The following is a 21,893-nucleotide window of genomic DNA, read 5'->3' as shown; positions in this document are numbered from 1 at the left end:
ACAACACTGAAGTCCCAGGTACCAACCCATGCTGCAAGTTCACCCACCTTATTCCGGATGCTCCTGGCGTTGAAGTAGACACACTTCAAACCAATTTCTTGCTTGCCGGTGCCATCTTGCGTCCCTGAAACTTGATTTCGGACCTCCCTACTCTCAACCTTTTCTATACTGAAACTACAATTTTGGTTCCCATCCCCCTGCTGGATTAGTTTAAATCCACCCCAATAGCCTTAGCGAATTCCCCCCCCGACCCTGAGGATATTGGTACCCCTCTGGTTCAGATGAAGACCATCCTGCTTGTAGAGGTCCCACTTACCCTAGAAAGAGCCCCAATTATCCAAGGATCCAAAACTCTCCCTCCTGCACCAGCCCTGTAGCCACATGTTCAACTCCTCTCTCCCTATTCCTCGCCTCACTAGCACATGGCATTGGCGACAAACCAGAGACAACAACTCTGTTCGTCCTAGCTCTTAGCTTCCATCCTAGCTCCCTGAATTTCTGCCTTAAATCCCCATCTCTCTTCCTACCTATGTCATTGATGCCTATGTGGACCACGACTTGGGGCTACTCCCCCTCCCCCTTAATGATCCCAAAAATACGATGAGACATCACGAACCCTGGCACCTGGGAAGCAACACACCAACCGTGAGTCTCTCTTGTCCCCACAGAGCTCTGTGCCCCACTGCTTTTGCCTGGTAAGTCGTCCTCCTCAACAGTATCCAAAACAGTATACTTATTGTTGAGGGGAATGGCCACAGGGGATCCCTGCACTGCCTGCCGGTTCCCTTTCCGTCCCCTGACTGTAATCCATCTGCCTTTTTCTTGTAACTGAGGAGTGACTACCTCCCTGTAACTCCTCTCAGTAAGCCCCTCTGCCTCCCGAATGATCCGAAGTTCATCCAGCTCTAGCTCCAGTTTCCTAACGTGGTTTTCGAGGAGCTGGAGTTGGATGCACTTCCCACAGATGTAGTCAGCAGGGACACTAGTGGTGACCCTTACCTCCCACATTCTGCAGGAGGAACATTCAATTGCCCTAACCTCCATTCCCACTATTCTAAATTCCCAAAGAGACTGTTGAAAAATAAGGAATAAAAAATAAACTTATTACCTTACCAATCTTGCGCACAGAAGCTTTTATTTTGGTTAGAGGAGGATGGGTGGGACACACTATCCGAGTAGTGTTTTGGGTAATGCAACCACACAAATATATAACTTCCCAGAAGTCCTTTGCTCTTCCCTCGCACCTCTCGGCAAATGGAGGCCCCGACGCCTGAAGTAAGGTTTTAAAACAGTTAGACTCACCTTCCCAGAAGTCCTTCGCTCCTCCCTCAGACCTCTCGGCATTACTTCTTCCCTCACCAATGAAGCCATTCTGTTTCTAATCAGTAATGCCACTTCACCCCCTCTGCCATTTTCTCTATTTCTCCTGTAAACTTATATCCTGTTGCATTTAGTTCCCATGCTGTAGCCGTGTCTATATCATGTACCATATCATAGTGTTCAATTTGAATCAGTGCCTGCAGGTCATTTAATTTGTTCCTTACAAATACATGAAGTGTATGAAGAACTCTGAATTTGGCTGTACAATCTATCTAGTTCTTCAGCGTCTTTTTATTACTTTTCACTCTTGTCTTACTCAGTTCACTTTTCATAATTCCACCATGTTGATTAAACTGGTTCTGCTTGTTCATCCTATTAATCTCTACCTTCTCCTCACATGCTGACCTGCTTCTTTGGTTCTCACCACCACCCTGGCCCCACTAGTTTAAACCCCCATCCCCCCCCCTTAACTGCCAGTAGCAAACCTTAGGGTGTAGGTTCTGTGTGTTTGTTTATGGCGTTGTGGTTGGAGTGCCAGGCCTCTAGGAATTCTCTGGCAGGTCTTTGCTGAGCCTATCCCAGGATAGATGTGTTGTCCCAGTCGAAACGGTGATTTTTTTCATTCGTGTGTAAGGCTACGAGGGAGAAAAAAACCCCACCATTTCGACTGGGACAACATATCTATCCTGGGACAGGATAAGCAAAGACATGCCAGAGAATTCCTAGAGGCCTGGCACTCCAAACACAATGCCATAAACAAACACATAGATCTAGATACCATCTATCAACCCCTCAGAAAATGAACAGGAAATGACATCACCACAAACCTCAGGAACCCCATCCAGGACAAACATATAAATAGAAAGCAGGAGACAACAGCTTTGCTTCACTTGGAGGTCACCACTGATGATGTTACCTAGCCAGGTAACAAAACGTCTGGATTTCAAACCTACAGCTCAGCGAGCAAACCTACACCCTAAACCTCAACCTGAGCTACAAACCTTCACAAACCTTGCAGTAGCAAACTTCCCAACAAGGATACTGATGCCCCTCCAGTGCAACCCCTCCTTTTTGTCCAGGTTCCATTTGCAAGAGATACCAATGATCCAGATATCTGAATCCCTCCCTTGTACAGCAGTTCGGTGGACTGGCCATGCTAAATTGCCCACAGTGTCCAGGGATGTGCAGGCTAGGTGGTTAATCATGGGACATATAGAGTCGAGAGATGGGTCTAGGTGAGATGCTCTTCAGAGGATCAGTGTGTACGAGTTGGGCCAGATGGCCTGTTTCCACACTATTGGGCTTCTATGAAAAGATTAGCTCTTGAGCAACATATTCAGCTGTACTATCTTCCTTTTTCTGGCCTTACTTGCATATGGTACAGGGTGGAATCCTTGGATTACAACCCTTGAGGTCTTGCTTTTTAATTCTCTTTGTAACAATGCAGGGCATTCATCAAGACAGCAGTTAATGGTGACCTGTGACAGCCTGTTAACTGCTTTTTCACTAATTAATTGAAGTTAGTTGAGGAGGTGGTTAAACAGCTCTGCTTATATTCTTCGAATTTGTAATGCCCTATCTAAACCCAGGATCGCTGATGAATCAGTTGATTGAGGCTCTTCAAGCACTGTAGAATTTCTTGCAGTATCTGTGATCTACTTGATTCAAATTTATCTGCTTTCTGACTTGGAAAGTGTCTTGTATCTCCAAATTTATTATGGACAGTCCTACAGCTGTTTTGGAAGGTATTGTGCTTGAATTGTGATGATCTGCCATTAAGGTCATTGGGTCAAAATCCTGCAACTCCTTTCTTAACAACACCATGGGTTTATCTATAATCACAACAATTGCAGCAATTCAAGATTCACAACCAACTTCCATGATGTAAACCCTGCAGATGCCATGTTTCTCTGCTAGCAATTGCTGGATTACCTCATTCTTTTCGTCAATGGCTAAGAAAAGCTAGGTCAAGCCAAGCTTTAGTACAGAGGAGTACATAATACACCTGAGGTTTCACAGTCATCCTTGATATACTATGTGCACACTTGCACTGTACATAGGCAACACTCAAGGTTCTCAAAGAGATTCCTTCATGACGACCCTTTTGAGCCTTAAATACTGAGATGTCTCCAGATCTTTGTGCTGGGGGTGAGATACTGCTAAGCTTTGAAATTATATGGCAATGGTTCTCCAATAGCCACATAGCTTTCATCTCACACACTCTGCTTATCTCTATCTTATAGTCAATTCGAGATCAACTCAAAGGACAGGACGCATCCAAGATGACATGTTGCAATCAGGGAGGCAGAAAACTGCTGGTGGTTAAGGGTTCATATTGAGCATTCAAGACGAGACTATTGCTGTTCCAGCTGCTAACCCAGTTATTTTTTCTTTTCCCATGTCTGGTCTATACCAACTCATTCACTGAAGTCAACAGGAATGATTAGCTTGACAGACTTGTTAGGACAGTAGAAATTACAAGGGGACCGACTACATTCCAAAACCACAGGCTATCAATTAGGTCGCAGCCAGGTGAAAGAATGAGAATCTTATGATATTCTTCACATTGAATATCTCAGCTAAATAAAATTATTTTAATTACCGTGTGGGCGGCATGGTGGCACAGTGGTTAGCACTGCTGCCTCCCAGCGCCAGAGACCCGGGTTCATTTCCCGCCTCAGGCGACTGACTGTGTGGAGTTTGCACGTTCTCCCCATGTCTGCATGGGTTTCCTCCCACAGTCCAAAGATGTGCAGGTCAGGTAAATTGGCCATGCTAAATTGCCCGTAGTGTTAGGTAAGGGGTAAATGCAAGGGTATGGGTGGGTTGCGCTTTGGCGGGGCGGTGTGGACTTGTTGGGCCAAAGGGCCTGTTTCCACACTGTAAGTAATCTAATCTAATCTAAAAAAAAACTATGAATCTCTCTCAGCCTTAAATATGCACAAGGAGTCTACCCCCACAGCTCTCTTTGGCAAAGTGTTCTAAGCCCTCTCAATCCTCAGAAGAAATGTATGGCTTGAATCACACAAATCAGGCTATAAATAAATATGGCAGTCGTTGTATACATAACCTGTTACAATTCCTTACTTTCTTTTTGGTCATATTGGCTGTTGAACAATAGGACACCAGCAGGACTCTCAATAATAGTGCCAAAGGAACAGTCTGATGTTACTTTTAAACATACAATGCTCTTTTGGAACCACACTAATCTAGCATAGATTAAATTCCATGCATAATAGTGGATAAAAAGCAATGAGATAGATGGACTTGTTAATTTGCCCTTAATAATGTTTGTCAGATTACAGTTGCTGGGTGAAATTAATAAACTTGGGCATATAAAATGGCAAAATTATATTGTTGAAATTTGTACATGATAAAGTGTTGAATATTTGTACATTCATGCATTTTGTTGGTCCAGATGAAACATGGTGACAGTGTTTTGTATTTTGATTTACCTTAACTGAAAATAACTGGGCTCAAAGCAATAATAATATCAATTAAACAATACAAAAGCAAAATGAGATTGCATCTCACTAAATACCTTAAGGTACTTCAAAACATATAATTACTCTGAGGTGCTGAGACTTGTTACATTGACAAATAACAGCAGCCATTTGGGCACAGTTAAATCATACACTGCAATTTTCTCTCCTCACCTGTGCTGCTAGCTTAGATACAGAAGTACAATCTGAAGTGTCTTGATGCCAGAAGTGCTAACATCAAGGCAAGCTAACACATGCTTAAATACACTAAAACATGTTTACCATAAAATGTTATTCACCGAATTATCAAATAGTACAGAACCAAAGAATACTTATTTAAAGACAAAAAAAACTGCAGATGCTGGAATTCAAAGTAGACAAACAGGAGGCTGGAAGAACGCAGTACGCCAGACAGCATCAGGAGATGGAGAAGTCAATGTAACAAACAGGAGGCTGAAGAAGAGTCATACCCGAAACACTGACTTCTCCACCTCCTGATGCTGCCTGGCTTGCTGTGTTTTTCCAGCCTCCTGGTTGTCTGTCTCCAAAGGAGACTTATTAGCTTGTTGTGTCTGTGTCAGATCTTTAAAAAGGGCTATCTAAATAGCACAACTTACCTGATTTTTTTTTTCTCATAATCCTGCAAAATTCAATTCCTTTTTATAAGTTACTATTCTGTTCAGGCACAGCATCATGTAACTTGTTGCATGAAAAAAATCTAATCCCCTCTGAGCTTTTGTGAATTCTTTTTAACCAATCCCCCCTCTTTATGAATCCATTTGCTAAGTAATTACCAAATGACTGTATAATTTTGGAAATCTCCCCTGAATCTTCTAGATGTGAGAAAAGATCCAAATAGTCAAACAAATATGAAAGACAAGAACCAGGAAAATCAGGGTCTTCAATTAGATTATGAAACAGCATCACTTCTCTCTCAACTGATGTAAAAGGAAGGGAATGGGAGAGAAAAAAAAAGTCTATTTTACAGCAATCTTGGGCAAGATCTCCTGGGAGTTCATAAACCAGAATGATTAGCACAGTACCCATTCTCCCCCCCCCCCCCCACCAATCCACCTCCCATATATCCCAATGTCTGTCCCTACAATTCTTCTGGAGTACTTCCTTATAAGCAGTAGCAAACCCAGTCCTGCCATGTCCATTTACTTCAGAAGAAATAGTTCTGTGTTGAAGCGGAGCCATTCGCTTGAATTTGCAGCTCCTCATGGCGTGTCATGTTTTAAGGCATTTGTTATAAAGTGGAGGTTGACCCCCCCTCTGAGAATTAAAACAAAAACACCCAAAGAAGAGCACCTCACCCCATAATCTGTAAAAGGAGTGTGAAAATTGGTATAACCTGCCTTTCAACATTTCTAATGTTTAAACAAATAAATCCCTTACATTCACTTTAAAATCAACAAGTAACACTTTATTTATCCAGCTCTTCTAACAGTCACTACTATTACAAAAAAAGCAAGATTCTAATGGTGTGCTGTTCCAATAAATACAAGTCCCACTCTTATTAGAAAAAAGAATTTAGTCTCTCGAAATTCTAGCAAGGTTACAGGTCTTCTGGAATGTTCTGTTCCTTCTCCGTTGATTCTTCTCTCAAGAAAATTAAATAGTTGTATTGTTGGTACCATTGTTATTTAGATGGTGCTTTCTCTAAGACATAGAGGAGGCTTTGAGAGCCAGTAATTATCTCGAGAACTAATGGTCATTAGCTCTGGCGGATGGCAGCTAGCACTGGGATCTATGTTCAGTTGCCCCCTTCTTTTAATACCCGTGATGACTTATCAATATTTCTTACAATAGGATCGGTCCTTTATCAAAATCATCAGACTTAAATTTAATAGATTATGGCATCTAAGTGTCTGGTTCAAATTGATTGGTTAAATTTAAAAACCTGATGATGTCTTGGTAAAGACTGCTACTAGGCCTGGTAACTGTACAACCTTTTGATACAAATGTTTCAATTCAGGTGCTCTCTGTGTACTTGCAAACATTCAAACTGCTGCTCACAGACATCCATTTTAAACCTTTCAGCACAGAAAAAGCACATGATCTTTTAAAAGGAACCACATAATGCTTTACCCCTAGCACTTTACAAACACCAAATTCTAACTTTCTACCTCCCAATCGACAAGTACTCTACCCACCTTTGCAACACACTATCAGTTCCATGTCTAAATGGGCTTCCTTCACATCTGCTTAACGCAGTTATGTATCTGTTGTTATTGCCACAAAAATGATACCAAATCAGAATATGCTTGAACACTGACCAAAGCAAACTAAATGGAATCTATTTTTTTTATGTTTGTTATACATTATATATATAGTGAATTGCAAAATTTAAGCTTTATTCAAAGTAGGTCATTATTGGAAAACTTGGTAGAACTCTGTAGTTATGAAGCTGTTAATTGACCAGGTCAATTATTTACGCTGTAACTTGTGTAAAATGTAACATTTAGAGAGTTCGTATTATAAGTCAAATTGGGTTCAAGATTATTTCAACATTACATAGTATCTGTTTAAACAAATTGAAATTGAAAGGATCCTGCATTACTTTAAAGTGAGATATCAGCTTAGGATTTAATGGTCTACACTTTAAGGCAGCAAAAATGAAGGGCTTATTCATGTAGCTTTGTGGTTGAAAAATCAACAGAATATGATAGGATGGAAGTACTTTTCTTCTTTGCCCTTTATAAGCAAATCTACTATAAATAGAAGTGTCAGTTTTCAGTTACACTGAAATGAATTAAATATTGAAATTTGGCAAGAACAATCAATTTTAAGATAATCAGAAGCAAAATATTCCAGATGTTGGAAATTATAGACAAAAACAAAAAAAAATGCACGAAAAACTCACCTGGTCTGACAAAAACGATTAATGTTTCAGGTCTGTTCATCAGGGCTCTCTAACGAAAGATCCAGTTTCAAAACAATTTCAGAAAATCAGATTCTCCTATACAACTAGAAAGCTTCATACACACATGTAACATATTAACATTCTCATAATTACCTGATACACTGGCTCTTCTGAGTTGCAGCATATTTTTGATAGCAGGTTGATACTGCATAGGGTTGTATTTCATAAAAACTACTGTCACAGTCTTCAACACTGGAAGAACTTTTCCAGTCAAAATTGCCACTGATGTTTTCATATTCAGGAGTGAGAGACTGTTGCTCAGTCAAATGCACTTTAAAATTCTGTGCCCATTCTTTGTGGCGTTGAACATGAGATTCCTGTTGAGCAGGAGCATTAGTTGGAAAAACAGAGGGGTTTTTAAGTATTTGCCCTTTCTTTGTGGGATAGCAGGAATCCACAGAGTGTGCTTTCATAGGCTTAATCTCTCGATCACCTGTCATGGACCCTGAAAGGCAGAGATTATTGTCCTTATTTTCCATAGAAAGAAATCCATCTGGTGTGCTGTCTAGTGAATAGCTGCCTTTTGTCAAAAATTTTGGAAAGTCAGTTTTCATTTTAGCAGAGAGTTTTATACCAAGAATTCGTTTAAATGAATTTTTCTTTGAAGGCGCTTTTAGTGACTTTTCCAGCTTTTCAGAATCAGCAGATGACAAAGACTTAGCTCTTGGCTTTGATATAGCGACTTCATTATTTGGTGAAGTACTTGTTAGTGTTACAGTGCCAGGACTCCCCAGAAAAGGCAAAATAGGATGTGGCAATTTCCATACAGGTTTCTCACTCAGATGAACTGCTTTGTGTTCACTACTAGATGTTTTAGTTTCTGTGGTGGATAAACTGCCAATTCCCTCTTCTGAATCATTTTCTATTGAACCACTTGCACTTTTCTCATTGCTTACTGACAGATCCTTTTTAACTATAACAGATGAAGGCAGGCTGTGACGCTGTGGTTTTTCTGGCATAATCTTTGGAGAGATGTCTGACTTTGTGGACATTGCTTCATTGCTCAGCACTCTATCAAAATCTGAACCACTATCATTACTTGATACAGGCACTTTTGGAGCATATGACAAACTGAGGTATTTGGGCAAACTCATAGAGAGCGAGCTACTTCTAATAAAACTGCTTTTGCTGTCTGCTGGCAATGTTCTGTTGCCACTTTCCAAATCTTTCTTTATTTGTTCTATTTTACTTTTATTTTGCAAGTCTGAAGAGATTTTAACTTTAGTGACGCAGTCCAGAACAGGCTTTTTGGGGTGTAAAACACTTTGATTACAAGAATCTTTTGAGTGACTAAGTTCAGCAATGTTATCCTGTAATGATGCACTGTTCATCTTGACAGTCTGATATGAACTTTCATTTTTACTCATAAAAACACTTCCAGCATCCAAGGAAATAACTGATTTCTTCAAGTCTACAGCAGTTCCATCTGGAGTCTTGAAGCAAAGATTGTTGCCCATCTCATTAGGACACACTGCATCTTCCATACAGTTGTCTATACAGTTCTGCCTGATGAGACCAACAAGACGTACTTTTTTTGGCTTTGGCATAGGAATTGGTTTGACGCAAGGCACTGAAGCGAATGTTGAAGTGTTAATTGAAGAATTATCCTGAAAAGTCAACTTCTCCTTTTCTGCAACCATAAATAGAACCTTTGACTGGTTGTCATGCACACTTTCTTTGAGATCAGTACCAGAGGAGTGACAATTTTTTCCATTTTTCATTTCGTTTTCTGATGGTTCAGCAACATTTTTAACTTCATAATCTTTATTCCCAATAACAAATGGCTCCCCTGTATTTCTTTTGGAACTTCTTATATTTTGGAAAGTTTGGTCAGTATTGAACACTTCAGTTTGCCCATTGCTACTACTGTGCAATTTGATATCTGCATCACCAAGTGCATCTTTTTGTTTTGGAAGATAATTGTTTGGTGATACAACCTGAGTTAGCACATCTTTAAATTTCTGCTCTGGGAAACTAGTTTTACTCATTATCTGATACTTGTTAACTTTTTTGCCGTTCTGAGTCTCTGGTCTGTGCCATACTCTAGAGGAATAATTTGCTTGGTTGTATTTTTTGCTCTTTTCTAAAGGTTCCAATTTGGACAAGTGGTCAATGACAAGTTGTGTTTTATCTGTATTTTCACCATTTATATATTTATGCTCATATTCAGTTTTACATGAGTAATTTGCTATGACACAATGTTGGATCAATTCACAGTCTCCCTTTTGCATTCCATCACCTTGACAAGTTGAACACTTGACATTTTCACTCCATTCTCGCTTAGTTTTCTCTGAACATTTATTAATTTGCAGTGGTGTTGGTTTGACTTCAGCCACAGGTGTAACTTTTGGCAATATTGGTTTTGGTGCTAATGCTGGCTTTGGTCCCTTATGTGTTGAGAATGGTTCTGATATGAGGATGTCTGGCTTTGGCGCAACTGGAGGAGGAGGTGGCTTCTTTCCCAAAGTAATTCGGGGTTTAGGGGCCACTGGTGGCTTCTTAATTCCTACAGAAAAAAGATACACAGAAAAATTGTGTTTCATTAGCTTTGATGAGACAATCGCTCATTTGGAAGAGCATATTTTGTACAAAAATTGACTAACATGTGGACTAAGCTACAGCACAAACGTATAGAATACTTAAACAATTACAGTAACTTTCAATGTGATGTTAAAACATTAGTACTATTTTCAGATAAGAGGACAGCGGATAAGAGCAAGAACCAGTGTGGATGAACTGCCAATGGGAGCACAACTGAACAATTTCAAAAATGAGAGGAAGAGTAAATGCAAGCAGATGAAAGAGAGAGAGAAGAAATATGGACAAGATAGAATGAAGGCAAGGGATGAAAAATAGATCTGGAATGCAGGATGACTCAAGACAGATGTGTTACTGAAATAGAGAGAATGCACAGAGACACACTGAAGACAGACAGTAAATGAGTAGATATGGAAACAAGGATATTCAAATAAAAGCACTCAGTGCATGCAGGAAAGCATGCAGGAGACTGGAGAATTATGGTGAGGGGTCAGGAAAAGGAAATTCAGTTGATGAAGGGAGGGCAAGTGAGCAAGGTTTTAAAAGGACATGAGCTACTTGGAAGTGTTAGGCATAAAATTAAATGGACCATATAGAAGAACTCTGTAAATCACCTGATTCGGCCTTTGTTAGAAGATAGAGACAAAAAAAACTGCAAATGCTAGAATCCAAGGTAGACAAGCAGGAGGCTGGAAGAACACAGCAAGCCAGGCAGCATCATGAGGTGGAGAAGCCAACATTTCGTGTGTAATTCTTCCTTCAACTCAAAACGCAGACTTCTTCACCCCCTGGTGCTGCCTGGCTTGTTGTGTTCTTCCAGCCTCCTAGTGTCTATTTTCATTAGAGAACCAGATAATTGTAGGAACCTAACTAAGGAGGATATAAATGACTTAGAAATGGTACAGATGATGCTTACAAAAACATGACCAGAGATGAGAAAGATTCCAATAATGAAGAGATTTTTGAAAAGTTAGGTCTGCTTTCAAGAGGTCTTGACAGAATTGAAAGAGAAATCTGATGATTTAGCGAAAAACCGGATTTAACATAAAATCATTGGCAGAAGATTTATACACTGCTTAGCACTGCTGCCTCACAGTGCCAGGGACCCAGCATCAATCCCAGCCTCGAGTAACTGTCTCTGTGGAGTTTGCACATTGTCCCCGTGTCTATGTGGATTTCTTCCAGGTGCTCCAGTTTCCTCCCACAATCCAAAGATGCACAGGTTAGGTGAACTGGCCATGCTAAAATTGCCCATAGTGTTCAGGGATGTCTAGGTTAGGTGCATTATGTAGAGTAACAGGGTAGGGGAATGGGTCTGGGTAGGTTACTCTTTGGAAGGTCGGTATGAACTTGTGGGGTAGAATGGCCTGTTTCCATACTGTAGGGATTCTATTAAATATTTTAACTCTTCTGTTGGTATTTTGAAGGTTTGTCAGGAATAGGTGGTGGAAGCTGATTCTATAGCTGGACAACCAGTTGAAAATGAGAAGTTGATAGGTTACAGCCCAATACATGGGGTTAAGATAGACCAGAATGGAGGAATGAAATAACTACTTCTGTGATATAAGTATCTATGACTCTGTGATTGATACATGCAAACGAGAGGGAGAGGACAGAGAAACTAGAACCAGAGAGCATACAAAGCAAGCACATAGGCGTGAGATAGCACAATTATGGACTTCAGAAAGAGGAGACATCAGCACGAGACAGAATGATCAAGATGAGACGACTTCGCGGTAGTGGATTAACTTCAGTATTTAAATCCTTGACATTCAGAATATGAACTAAATACTTGCAAACATTCTATTGCCCACCAGTGTTGAAGAAGCTTGTAATAGTAGCATCTTTCTGATCCACAAGTGGCCATGTTATAACAAGAATTGAAGCATACAATAACACTGCATTTTATCTGTTGTCAGCTGCCAATAAAATGGGCCATGAACATGGAACTTCAGTTGCACTTATGTAGCAATCTAAAAACATCGTAGGATACAGGAACTTACACAGCAGCCAAAACTATTCACCATAGCAACAACTGCGGGAAGAGAAAGTAAGAGTAAAGCAGATGTTTAACAGGTGTGTAGGTGAAAATAAAATGCTTAGTATTTACAAATGTGGTTGATTTTGCAATGCAAGCAGAGATTGGAACTGCAAATTCCAACTTACCAACTGCAAATTAAGTTAAAACTGGGTTTCCCTATGGAAAGAAAATATTGCCATTTACGATTTTACACTGAACTTTTAAGCCTTTAGATATTGTAATTTGGAGATGCTGATGTTTGTTGGGGGTGTACAAAGTTAAAAATCACACATCACCATGTCATAGTCCAACAGGTTTATTTGGAAGCACTAGCTTTCAGAGTGCTGCCCCTTTATCAGGTGGTCCACAACTACCTAATGGAGGGGCAGCGCTCCGAAAGCTAGTGCTTCCAATTAAACCTGTTGGACTATAACTTGGTGTTGTGTGATTTTTATATCATTGGAGACAAATTTGCATTTCAGACCTCTCAATATTAAGGAGGACAATGTACAATTTTCATTTAAATTTCATCTGGATTATCATTGTCCTTTTATTTCTAACTCCTTTTTGGGTTAAATTTAACTTTCCTCAAACTATCATTCAAATGAGATGTGACCAATGATTAATATACCAAGAGTATAACCTTATACTCCCACAAAGAGCTAGCTTCAAAAAAATGTGTTATCTCGACCACTTTCAATTACTGCCTACCAAAATGTTAACATTTTACACTGTTCATTGATACTCCTCAAAAATGTTGAAGAATTTTATTTTGAAAAGTTAGCAGAATTACAGCTAACACACATTACCGCCTATGTAAACATTTAGAGTCGTACACCACAGCCTAGCTAGATATCCTAAACTCAAAGATCCTTCAACAGCACCCTCCAAACCCATGACCATTTCCATCTAGAAAGACAAAGGCATCAGATATTTGGGAACATTATCACTTTCCAAGTTCCCCTCCAAGCCTCTCATCACTCTGTCTTAGAAATATACTGATGTGAAGGTGCCAGTGTTGAACAAAGTTAAAAATCACACAACACCAGGTTATAGTCCAACAGGTTTATTTCTCCTTCATGAAGGTGCAGCTAGGACTTCCAAATGAACCTGTTGAAATATATTGCATTTCTTCACTTACGCTGGGTTAAAATCCTGGAATTCCCTCCCTAATGGCATTGTGGGTCAACCCACAGCAGATGGACTGCAGTGGTTCAAGAAGACAGCTCATCAACACCTTCTCAAAGGCAACTAGGGGCGAGCAACAAATGCTGGCTAACCAGTGAAGTCTACATCCCACAAATGAGTAAAAAACTGAAACTCCTCCATCTTCTTTGCAAGTTTGACTACCTTCATCAGATAAATTGGAAACCAAATAAATGTAGGGTTGACAAACGGAATATACAATGGTTGCAACTAAAATGAGAATCCATGCTGGAACTGCAGAATATGCCAGTCAACATGTAATATTCTGATGAAGGATCTCATCTGAAAGATGAACTAACTGCTAGAAATTGATGCATTTCTAGCATTTTCTACTTTTAATTGAAGTTATGCTGTTGATATAAGAGAAAGGAATTTACACAAATTTAATTCCAACTATTTATTAAAAGATCTAGGGAACACAAATTGAACATTAGTAAATAACAGTCGGTCGAGAAACAGCTAGAACCCTTGTTTGCGAAGGATGGCAGATGGTGCAAAAAGTTACTAGGAGCAGTTACTGAAGCAGAATACATAGTTAGGTTCCAAGGACAACTGAGAAAGAAAATACTGTAACTAAGAGAAAAAGTGAGAACATAGGAAAATGGGTTTGTTCTGTTGCATTCCTAGAAAGCCATGCAGATATGTTTAACTTCAAATTAATTAACAGGAATACTCACTGCTTCCTACAGAAAAACTTAATCTGCTGGCATTTTGTTATCTGTTGTACGAAATGAATTTTTAAAAAAGAATGAATAACTTATTTGCATCCTTCTCCTTCCTTTGGATATGCTGATCTTCACTAAATGATTCAGTGGGTGCTGGGCTTTCTTGCAGCTTCTCCAGGTGATCATTTTACACATATGGCAATATATGAACTCAGCCTGTCCATACACTTCCAGGCAAGAGTTGCAGAATACAAACCACAAGGGGAAACAGCAGCCAATTTTCCATTCAATTACCCAGTGCAAAATTGAACAGTCACAGTTCTTTCACTGACCCAGCTAAATTAGAAGTAATCGAAGAACTAACACCAAAAGAAGTCGAAAGTGTGGTGCTGGAAAAACACAAAAGGTCAAGCAGCATCTGAGGAGCAGGAGAATCAACGTTTCAGGCATAAGCCCTTCAATCAGGAATTCTTCATGAAGGGCTTATGCCCGAAATGCGATTCTCCTGCTCCTCGGATGCTGCCTGACTTGTTGTGCTTTTCCAGCACCACACTCTTGACTCTAATCTCCAGCATCTGCAGTCCTCACTTTCGCCTAACACCAAAAGAAGCCTTCTTAGTCTTTCTGGCAAAATGGTTTACCCAAATATTATCTTAATAATTTATGCCATTAAAACAGATCTAAAGAAATATAATTCTCAAACAACATATAACTAGAACATAAAGGTTTAATCATTGCTGCTCTAATTAATAGCACACCTCAGACAATGAAGTGTTTTCGGAAAACTAGCAATTTTCTAAGAACCTTTTTAGTAATCCAAGAAACTAAACTCAAGTCTTTACTGCTTAAATCTGTTTTGAGGCTCCCAGAAATTTGAGATTAACAATTGCCAGTCTGAGAACAAACAGAACTTCATTGAACACTAAAGAATGGATCTCAGTGTCAGCTGTGAGCAGGCATTAAACTGATGGTCACCACAATAAAAGCAAGCATCTTAAATTCAGGGTTGAACAGTCAGACCACCGCAAGTGTCAAAGACACAGCTGCTCCTCAGAAACTTAAATCAATTACTACTTTTAGAACAGTCCACTTAAAAATCAGAGCTCCCTAACAATATATAGTTTTAAACAGTTCGGAGATATAAACCAGATGTCATAAAAACAAAAGGAATACATGTCATTCAAAGCCAAAGAAATTCAGACTTACTGAGTTGCAAAATCCAGGACGTGGAAGCCCCAGTATGAATATAGCGTTATTTACAGCAGTTGACATCAATTTTATTATTTTTTTAAAACGTTAGTTCTCTAGAAAACTATCAATAGTGACCGACATTCAACCATTTTGAGTTTACATGAATCACACTATAGTAGTCTGAAAGTTATCAACGACGGCCTTAACTACATCGGGAAAACTCCTTTTAGAACTAGATGTAACAATTGAAAGAGCAGTTATTTTTCGCAACATAATCCTACCACAACGTGTAAACTGGATACGAAACCAGACATAACTCTGGCACAAAAGGATCCCGTGCAGCTGATGCTGGTTGGAACTTAACTGCACTGAAAGATAAATTTGGGACAGGGCTGGTGTTTTCGAAGGCGACAGATGGGAACTTATGTGGCCAATGCTTGGCTATAAATCAATCAGTCGTTACCCCCCCATCCTAGTATTTCAGAAGGAAATATCCACCCACTGAAAATTTGGGCACAAAGTCTTTGATAACCTCAGTGATCGAACAAACCATTAAAATGACAAGTATGCACGGGAGGAAAAAAAATCGAGTCATTTATCTTGGCACAAGCGATAGCTATGATTTTTAATTTATTGAAATATTTCGCAGGTGGGGGGAAAAAAGGTTGCCTCCACCAAGAACAGAAGATTGTGTCACCTCGCTACCAATTAAGTCGCAGCTTCAACACAATCTCCCCACCATCACCCCTCCAAAAAAAAACACGCAGTAAAATGGAATTAAGATCGATGCAGGCGAGAAAGAGTCAGAGGGAACCTGACCGCCTTGCTCGGGACATGAAGACATCAAGGAGCTTTCCTTTCCCTCCCCCAACCTTCTCAAGGCGGCGGCGGCAGCAGCAGCAACGCCGCCGAAATCACCGCTCCCTCACTTCTTTCAAGAGGCAGCACCGGATCTGCCATTACAACAACAAAAAAAAACATAACCGGGGCCGGCGGGAACCGGGTCCAGATCGCGACCGCAGCGGGGAACAGGCTCACCTGCGCTCATACTCGGATCTGCCATTACAACAACAAAAAAAACATAACCGGGGCCGGCGGGAACCGGGTCCAGATCGCGACCGCAGCGGGGAACAGGCTCACCTGCGCTCATACTGGGAACAACCGTGCGCTCCTACCGCTCCCCGGCCATCGGAGCGTACTTCATCCGGCTACAACATCAGCCCGACCACACCGACCGGTGCCAGCTGCACCACAAACTAATAATATTTACACATCACGCAGAAAGGTGTTGTTTTTTTTTTGTTCCCCTCGCCCTCACTCTGAAATTCACTGTCCGTCTGCTCGTTGACCGAGACGCCCCCTGCAGCTCAACTAACAACCATACGGGGGGCGCGCACGCGCGTGCTGCTCCTCGCGACACCAGCCGCAGCGCACACATAAGCGCGCGCCTCCTCCAACCGTTGGCCCTGATTCTCAAGGCTGACAGCGTCGCACAAGCATTTGCTCACCCCTTCAAAGCTTCATGGGATACTTTGTAGTTCCTGTGTCCCCCTATCGTAGCACTTCTGAAGTTTAAACTGCACAGTTGGACTACAACTCCCACCGTCCTCAGCGCGGCACACTCCTTCCTCTCACCTCTGATTGCATTCATCCACTTCAATGGCGGCTGGTGAAGAGTTTGATGAAGAACTGGTGTTGGAGGTAAGCGGTAGTTTGTTTCTTTTTGGTCTTTATCATTCAAATGAGAAGTCCAGTTTCAAAGTTCAAAGCTGCTGTATAACATCTTGCTGTGTTAGTCCTTTAATTTTCTACAAAGATATTTGGTTGATCTGATCTGTCAATTTGCTTTAGTCTAGTGACTGTTCCATTTACTATAAAATGTATAGAAATTAATAACATCTCATTTCAGAGGATCGCGTGAGGAGCAGTTTCTTTGCGCACACCATCGTTTTATTAGTGAATATCGTTGTCGTCATAATTCAAGCAGAGCGTCTTCTTAAAATCGTTAAAACCAGATTTCATTGCACACAGAATATTTTGATTGTTTTTAGCCTTTATTGAAAATAATCAACGGAAACAAAAAAGGCAAAAAAAGGGTATATTTACAGAAAGCTAGTAAAATTTCATCTTTAATTTGAACATCTAAAATTTGACGTTATAATTGTCGATTATAGGTATAGGAATTCAAAGTTTGTGAAAAGATTTGTAGCTCGGGTGCTCGTTGTGGTTCTGTTCGCCGAGCTGGGAATTTGTATTGCAGACGTTTTGTCCCCTGTCTTGGTGACATCCTCAGTCAACGGCACACCCATGGGCTCACCCATCTCTGGACTCATAGCAGAAGCGGTAATGCAAAGATTAGAACAAACAGTCTTACTGCAAATTCAACCCAAACTCTGGGTCAGATATGTAGCCGACACCTTTTGTAATAATTAAAAATACAGAAATAGAGAACACACACCGGATCATCAACGCCACACTCACAGGAATCCGATTCACTAGAGAGGAAGAAAAGGACAACCAACTCCCATTTCTAGACGTGATGGTACAGAGAACACCTAACGGAGAATTCACCACAAAGGTATACAGGAAAGCCACACACGCAGACCAAGTCCTGAACTACGAAAGCAACCACCCCAACACGCACAAAAGAAGTTGCATCAAGACACTATTCAAAAGGGCCACAACACACTGCAGTACACCAGAACTGCAAAAAGAGGAAGAAGAACACCTATACAATGTATTCGCCAAAAACGGATACCCGTGCAATTTCATCAACAGATGCCTAAGGGAAAGACAACGGAACAAGGACATGCCACAACCCAAAGGACTAGCCATATTACCATATATCAAGAGCACTTCTGAACTGACAGCCAGACTACTGTGACCACTAGGACTCATAACAGCACACAAACCAACAGCCACTCTCAGACAACAACTCACCAGAACGAAGCACCCAATACCCAGCATGAGCAAAACCAATGTAGTGTACAAAATCCCATGCAAGGACTGCACAAAACACTACATAGGACAAACGGGAAGACAGCTAATGATCCGCAGTCGTGATGCATAATAATGATCCTTCATAATGCACAGTGGGCCTTCAGATGCATCAGATTTACATTCTACCACAGTGTGCAACTTGGCATGTGTCCTACTCTATCATTAACATAAAACCAATGGGTCAACCCTAGTTCACTGAAGAGTGTAGGACAGCATATCAGGAGTATTTTCAGGCAAGCCTAAAAATTAGGTGACAACCTGATGAATGAACCTACAGCACAAAACTACATGTATGCCGAACAATGGGACAGTATGTGACACAGCAATGCAATTTCACAACCAACTGATCTCTGCAAACTTTGCAATCCTGGCACATCCAATAATGAATGATGATGGACAATTACTTGCTGGAGGAGGAGGCTTCACACTCACCATCCTCCATTATGGGAATTCTTCAGGACTCTGCAATGTCTGGTTTCCTCATGAAAGGGCCCAACCATCTCCCTTGGTATTCAGCAGCATTGCTATCACTGAATCCTCCCCCAATCAACATTATGGAGGGTTACAATGACTAGAAATATTACTTGACCCTCCATATGAAGTTCTTCGGCTACAAGAGTAGGCTAGAGACTAAGTCAGAGAGCATGGAAACAGACCCTTCTGTCCAAATTGTTGATGCCGTACAAGTTTCCCACACTAAACTAGTCTTGCTTGCCTGCGTTTGGCCTATATCCCTCCTATTCATGAATCTGTCCAAATGTTTATTAAATGTTGTAACTGTATACCTAAACCCCAAGGAATTAGACAGTGCCCTACCATTAAGCTGTGTCCTTGTCCACTTTACCAAAATGCAATATCTTGCATTTATCCAAATTAAACAGAAGGTTGTCAAAAGATACAGTTAGATATAGATCAGTTGCAAATAAGGGTGGAGAAATAGCAGATGGAGTTTAATCTGGCAGAGTGTGAGGTGCTGCACTTTGGGAAAACAAACGTTAAGGAAAAGTATATAGTTAACGACAGGACCCTGAACAAATTTGATGTACAAAGGATTCTTTGGATTCAACTCCATAGCTCCTTGAAAGTGGCCACGCAAGTAGATAGGGTAGTAAAGAAGGCATATGGCAGGCTTGCCTTTATTGGGAAGGGTATTGAGTAAGAGCGTCAGGATGTCATGTTGCAGCTTTATAAGACTTGGGTCAGGCCACGTTTAAGAGTATTGCGTTCAATTCTGATCGTCGTATTTACAGGCAGAATGTGGAAGCTTTGGACAGGGTACAGAAGAGGTTTACCAAAGTGGCTGCCTAGATTAGAGGGTATGTGCCATAATGAGAGGCTAGAAAAACCCAAGGTCTTTTCTCTGGAGCAGTAGATGCTGAGGGGAGACTTGATAGAAGTCTTTAAATTGCATAGATAAGGTTGACAGTCAGAATCTTTTTCCCAGAGTTGAAATGTCTAAAACTAGGGGCATGCACATAAGGTGAGAGGGGGCAAGTCTTTTTACACAGAGTGGTAGGAATCTGGGATGTGCTGCCAGGGGAGGCGGTGAAGCTGAAAGCCAATACAGTAGGGGCTTTTAGAGAAGCACATGGATATCCAAAGAATGAATGGATATGGACCAAGGGCTGGAAGAAGGAATTAGTTTAATTTAGTATCATGTTTGGCACAATATAGTGGGCCGAAGAGCCTGTTCCTGTGCTATATTTGTTCTATGTACTATCCTATCTCAGAATCCCCTCCAACAAGTTACCCGTCAATGATGTCAAACTCACCAGTCTGTTGTTCCCAGGCTTCTCCTTGCAGTGTTTCTTAAATAAAGGCACAATATTAACCACCTTTGGCACCGCACCCTTGGCTGTTAATGCTACAAATATCACTGCTAGGGGCCCTGCAATTTCATCCTTAACCTCTCACAACATCCTGGGATGCAGTTGATCAGATCCCAGTGTTAGGTTCTTTTTCTTGAGATTTTTACACAATTGATGCAAATGCAATATGCCAACTTCTGTGAAGTCAAAATTTATTAAGCAAGTACAAGTTTATGGAGGATCACTTAACATTCTTCGCAGTGCTTGCAAAGCATGCCAAGCAAGGCTGTCTGAACAAGGGAACAGCTGTTCCTTTATACAATACAAGATTTCACATTGCAGTCAGTAATGCCCACAAGACAACCTCCAGCCACTCCCCACAGCCACATGCCATTCAAGACACAATGCAGTGACCTCACTATCTCCCCAAACAATCTAATTTAGATCTTCCTTAATGGCAAGATCTGGTGTAAGTCGTTATTTTTAATTGCATAGGGTAATCAGAATTTTAGCTGTAGTAATCTTATTGATCCTGGATAGGAGATGATCATGTAAATTTACTTTGAATAGTAGGAGATGATAATGTAAATTTACTCTGAATAGTAGGAGAGGGCAATGTTAATTTTGCATTGTACCTGCAAGACAGAAAAACATACCACCCTAACCCGGGGCATCCAATTTCTTGAAGGACAGCAGAGCAAATTAATCCCTTAACATCTCACCAGAGATTTATCCACCTTTGTTTTTTAAGAAGACTAACGCTTCCCCTTCTGTAATGTGGACGTTTTCAAGGCATCAATATTTATTTCCCCAAGTTCCATAGCCTCCTTGTCATTCTCCACAGTAAAAACTGGTGTGAAACATTCATTTAGTATCTCTCCCATTTCCTGTGGTTCCACAATGAGATAACCTCATTGATTTTTATGGGGCCCTGTTCTCTCTCTAGTTGCCTGTTTGCTCTTCACATAATTTTGAATGTCTTTGGATTATCCTTATCTTTATCTGCCAAGGTGCTCACCTCCCCTTTTATTCCTCCTGAATTCCCTTTTAAGAATGCCTGTACAATGCTTAAATTCTTTCAGATTTCAAATGCCTCCTTCTTATTTTTGACCAGGGCCTCAATATCTTTATTCATATATTGTTCTCTATTCTTACCAGTCTTTCCCTTCACTTTAACAAGAACATATTGCTGTTGAACACTTGCTGTTCCACTATGGAAACCTTCATCGTGCCAGTAGACCCTTTACCTGCGAGCAACACTATCCCTATCAAATTTTGAAACTTCCTGCGTCTTGCTGTCAAAATTTGCCTTACTCCACTTAACAACTTTAAGTTTTAAACAAGGCCTATCCTTTTGCATAACTATTTTAAAACTAGTAGGATTATGATTACTGGTTCCAAAGTTCCACGCCCAATCACTTACCCTACTTTATTTCTCAAGAGAAGATCAAGTTTTGCAACTTTTGTAGGTATATCAACATACTAATAAAGAAAATTTTCTTGGATCGCATTTAACAAATTCCTCACCATCCAAGCCCTTAACACTATGACAGTTTAAGTCGATGTTTGGAATGTCAAAATCCCTGATTATTACAACCGTATATAACTAAGATCTCTCTACATATAGAGTCATAGAGATGTACAGCACAGAAACCGACCCTTTGGTCAAACTTGTCCATGACAATTAGATATCTGAAATTAATCTCTTCCCATTTGGCCCATATCTAATCTATCTAT

At 40.5% G+C, this 21,893-nt stretch overlaps 2 protein-coding genes across 5 annotated transcripts in view; one reads left to right on the top strand and one right to left on the bottom strand.

Annotated features, from left to right (window-relative positions):
- The window catches only part of fgd6 (FYVE, RhoGEF and PH domain containing 6), a 140,813-nt gene extending 124,069 nt beyond the window's left edge, over positions 1-16,744 (bottom strand). For all 4 annotated transcript variants that reach the window (XR_006315036.1, XM_043713308.1, XM_043713310.1 and 1 more), the window contains exons 1-2: positions 16,489-16,744; positions 7,822-10,234 (exon numbers count right to left, since the gene is read on the bottom strand). Coding sequence is in view for 3 of the 4 variants with exons in the window: in XM_043713308.1 (XP_043569243.1) it covers positions 7,822-10,234; positions 16,489-16,498 (2,423 nt within the window). In the remaining variant the exon portion in view is untranslated. The remainder of the gene's footprint in view (positions 1-7,821; positions 10,235-16,488) is intronic.
- Positions 16,745-16,845: 101 nt separating this feature from the next.
- vezt (vezatin, adherens junctions transmembrane protein) overlaps positions 16,846-21,893 on the top strand; it is a 111,001-nt gene continuing 105,953 nt past the window's right edge. Inside the window, exon 1 of the mRNA XM_043713311.1 lies at positions 16,846-17,049. Coding sequence (XP_043569246.1) covers positions 17,008-17,049 — 42 coding nt within the window. The 5' untranslated portion in view covers positions 16,846-17,007. The remainder of the gene's footprint in view (positions 17,050-21,893) is intronic.

The sequence above is a fragment of the Chiloscyllium plagiosum genome, chromosome 23, assembly GCF_004010195.1.
Source record: "Chiloscyllium plagiosum isolate BGI_BamShark_2017 chromosome 23, ASM401019v2, whole genome shotgun sequence".
Lineage (NCBI taxonomy): Eukaryota > Metazoa > Chordata > Chondrichthyes > Orectolobiformes > Hemiscylliidae > Chiloscyllium > Chiloscyllium plagiosum.
Note: the sequence above shows the minus strand (reverse complement) of the source record. Positions and strands in the feature narration are given on the sequence as shown.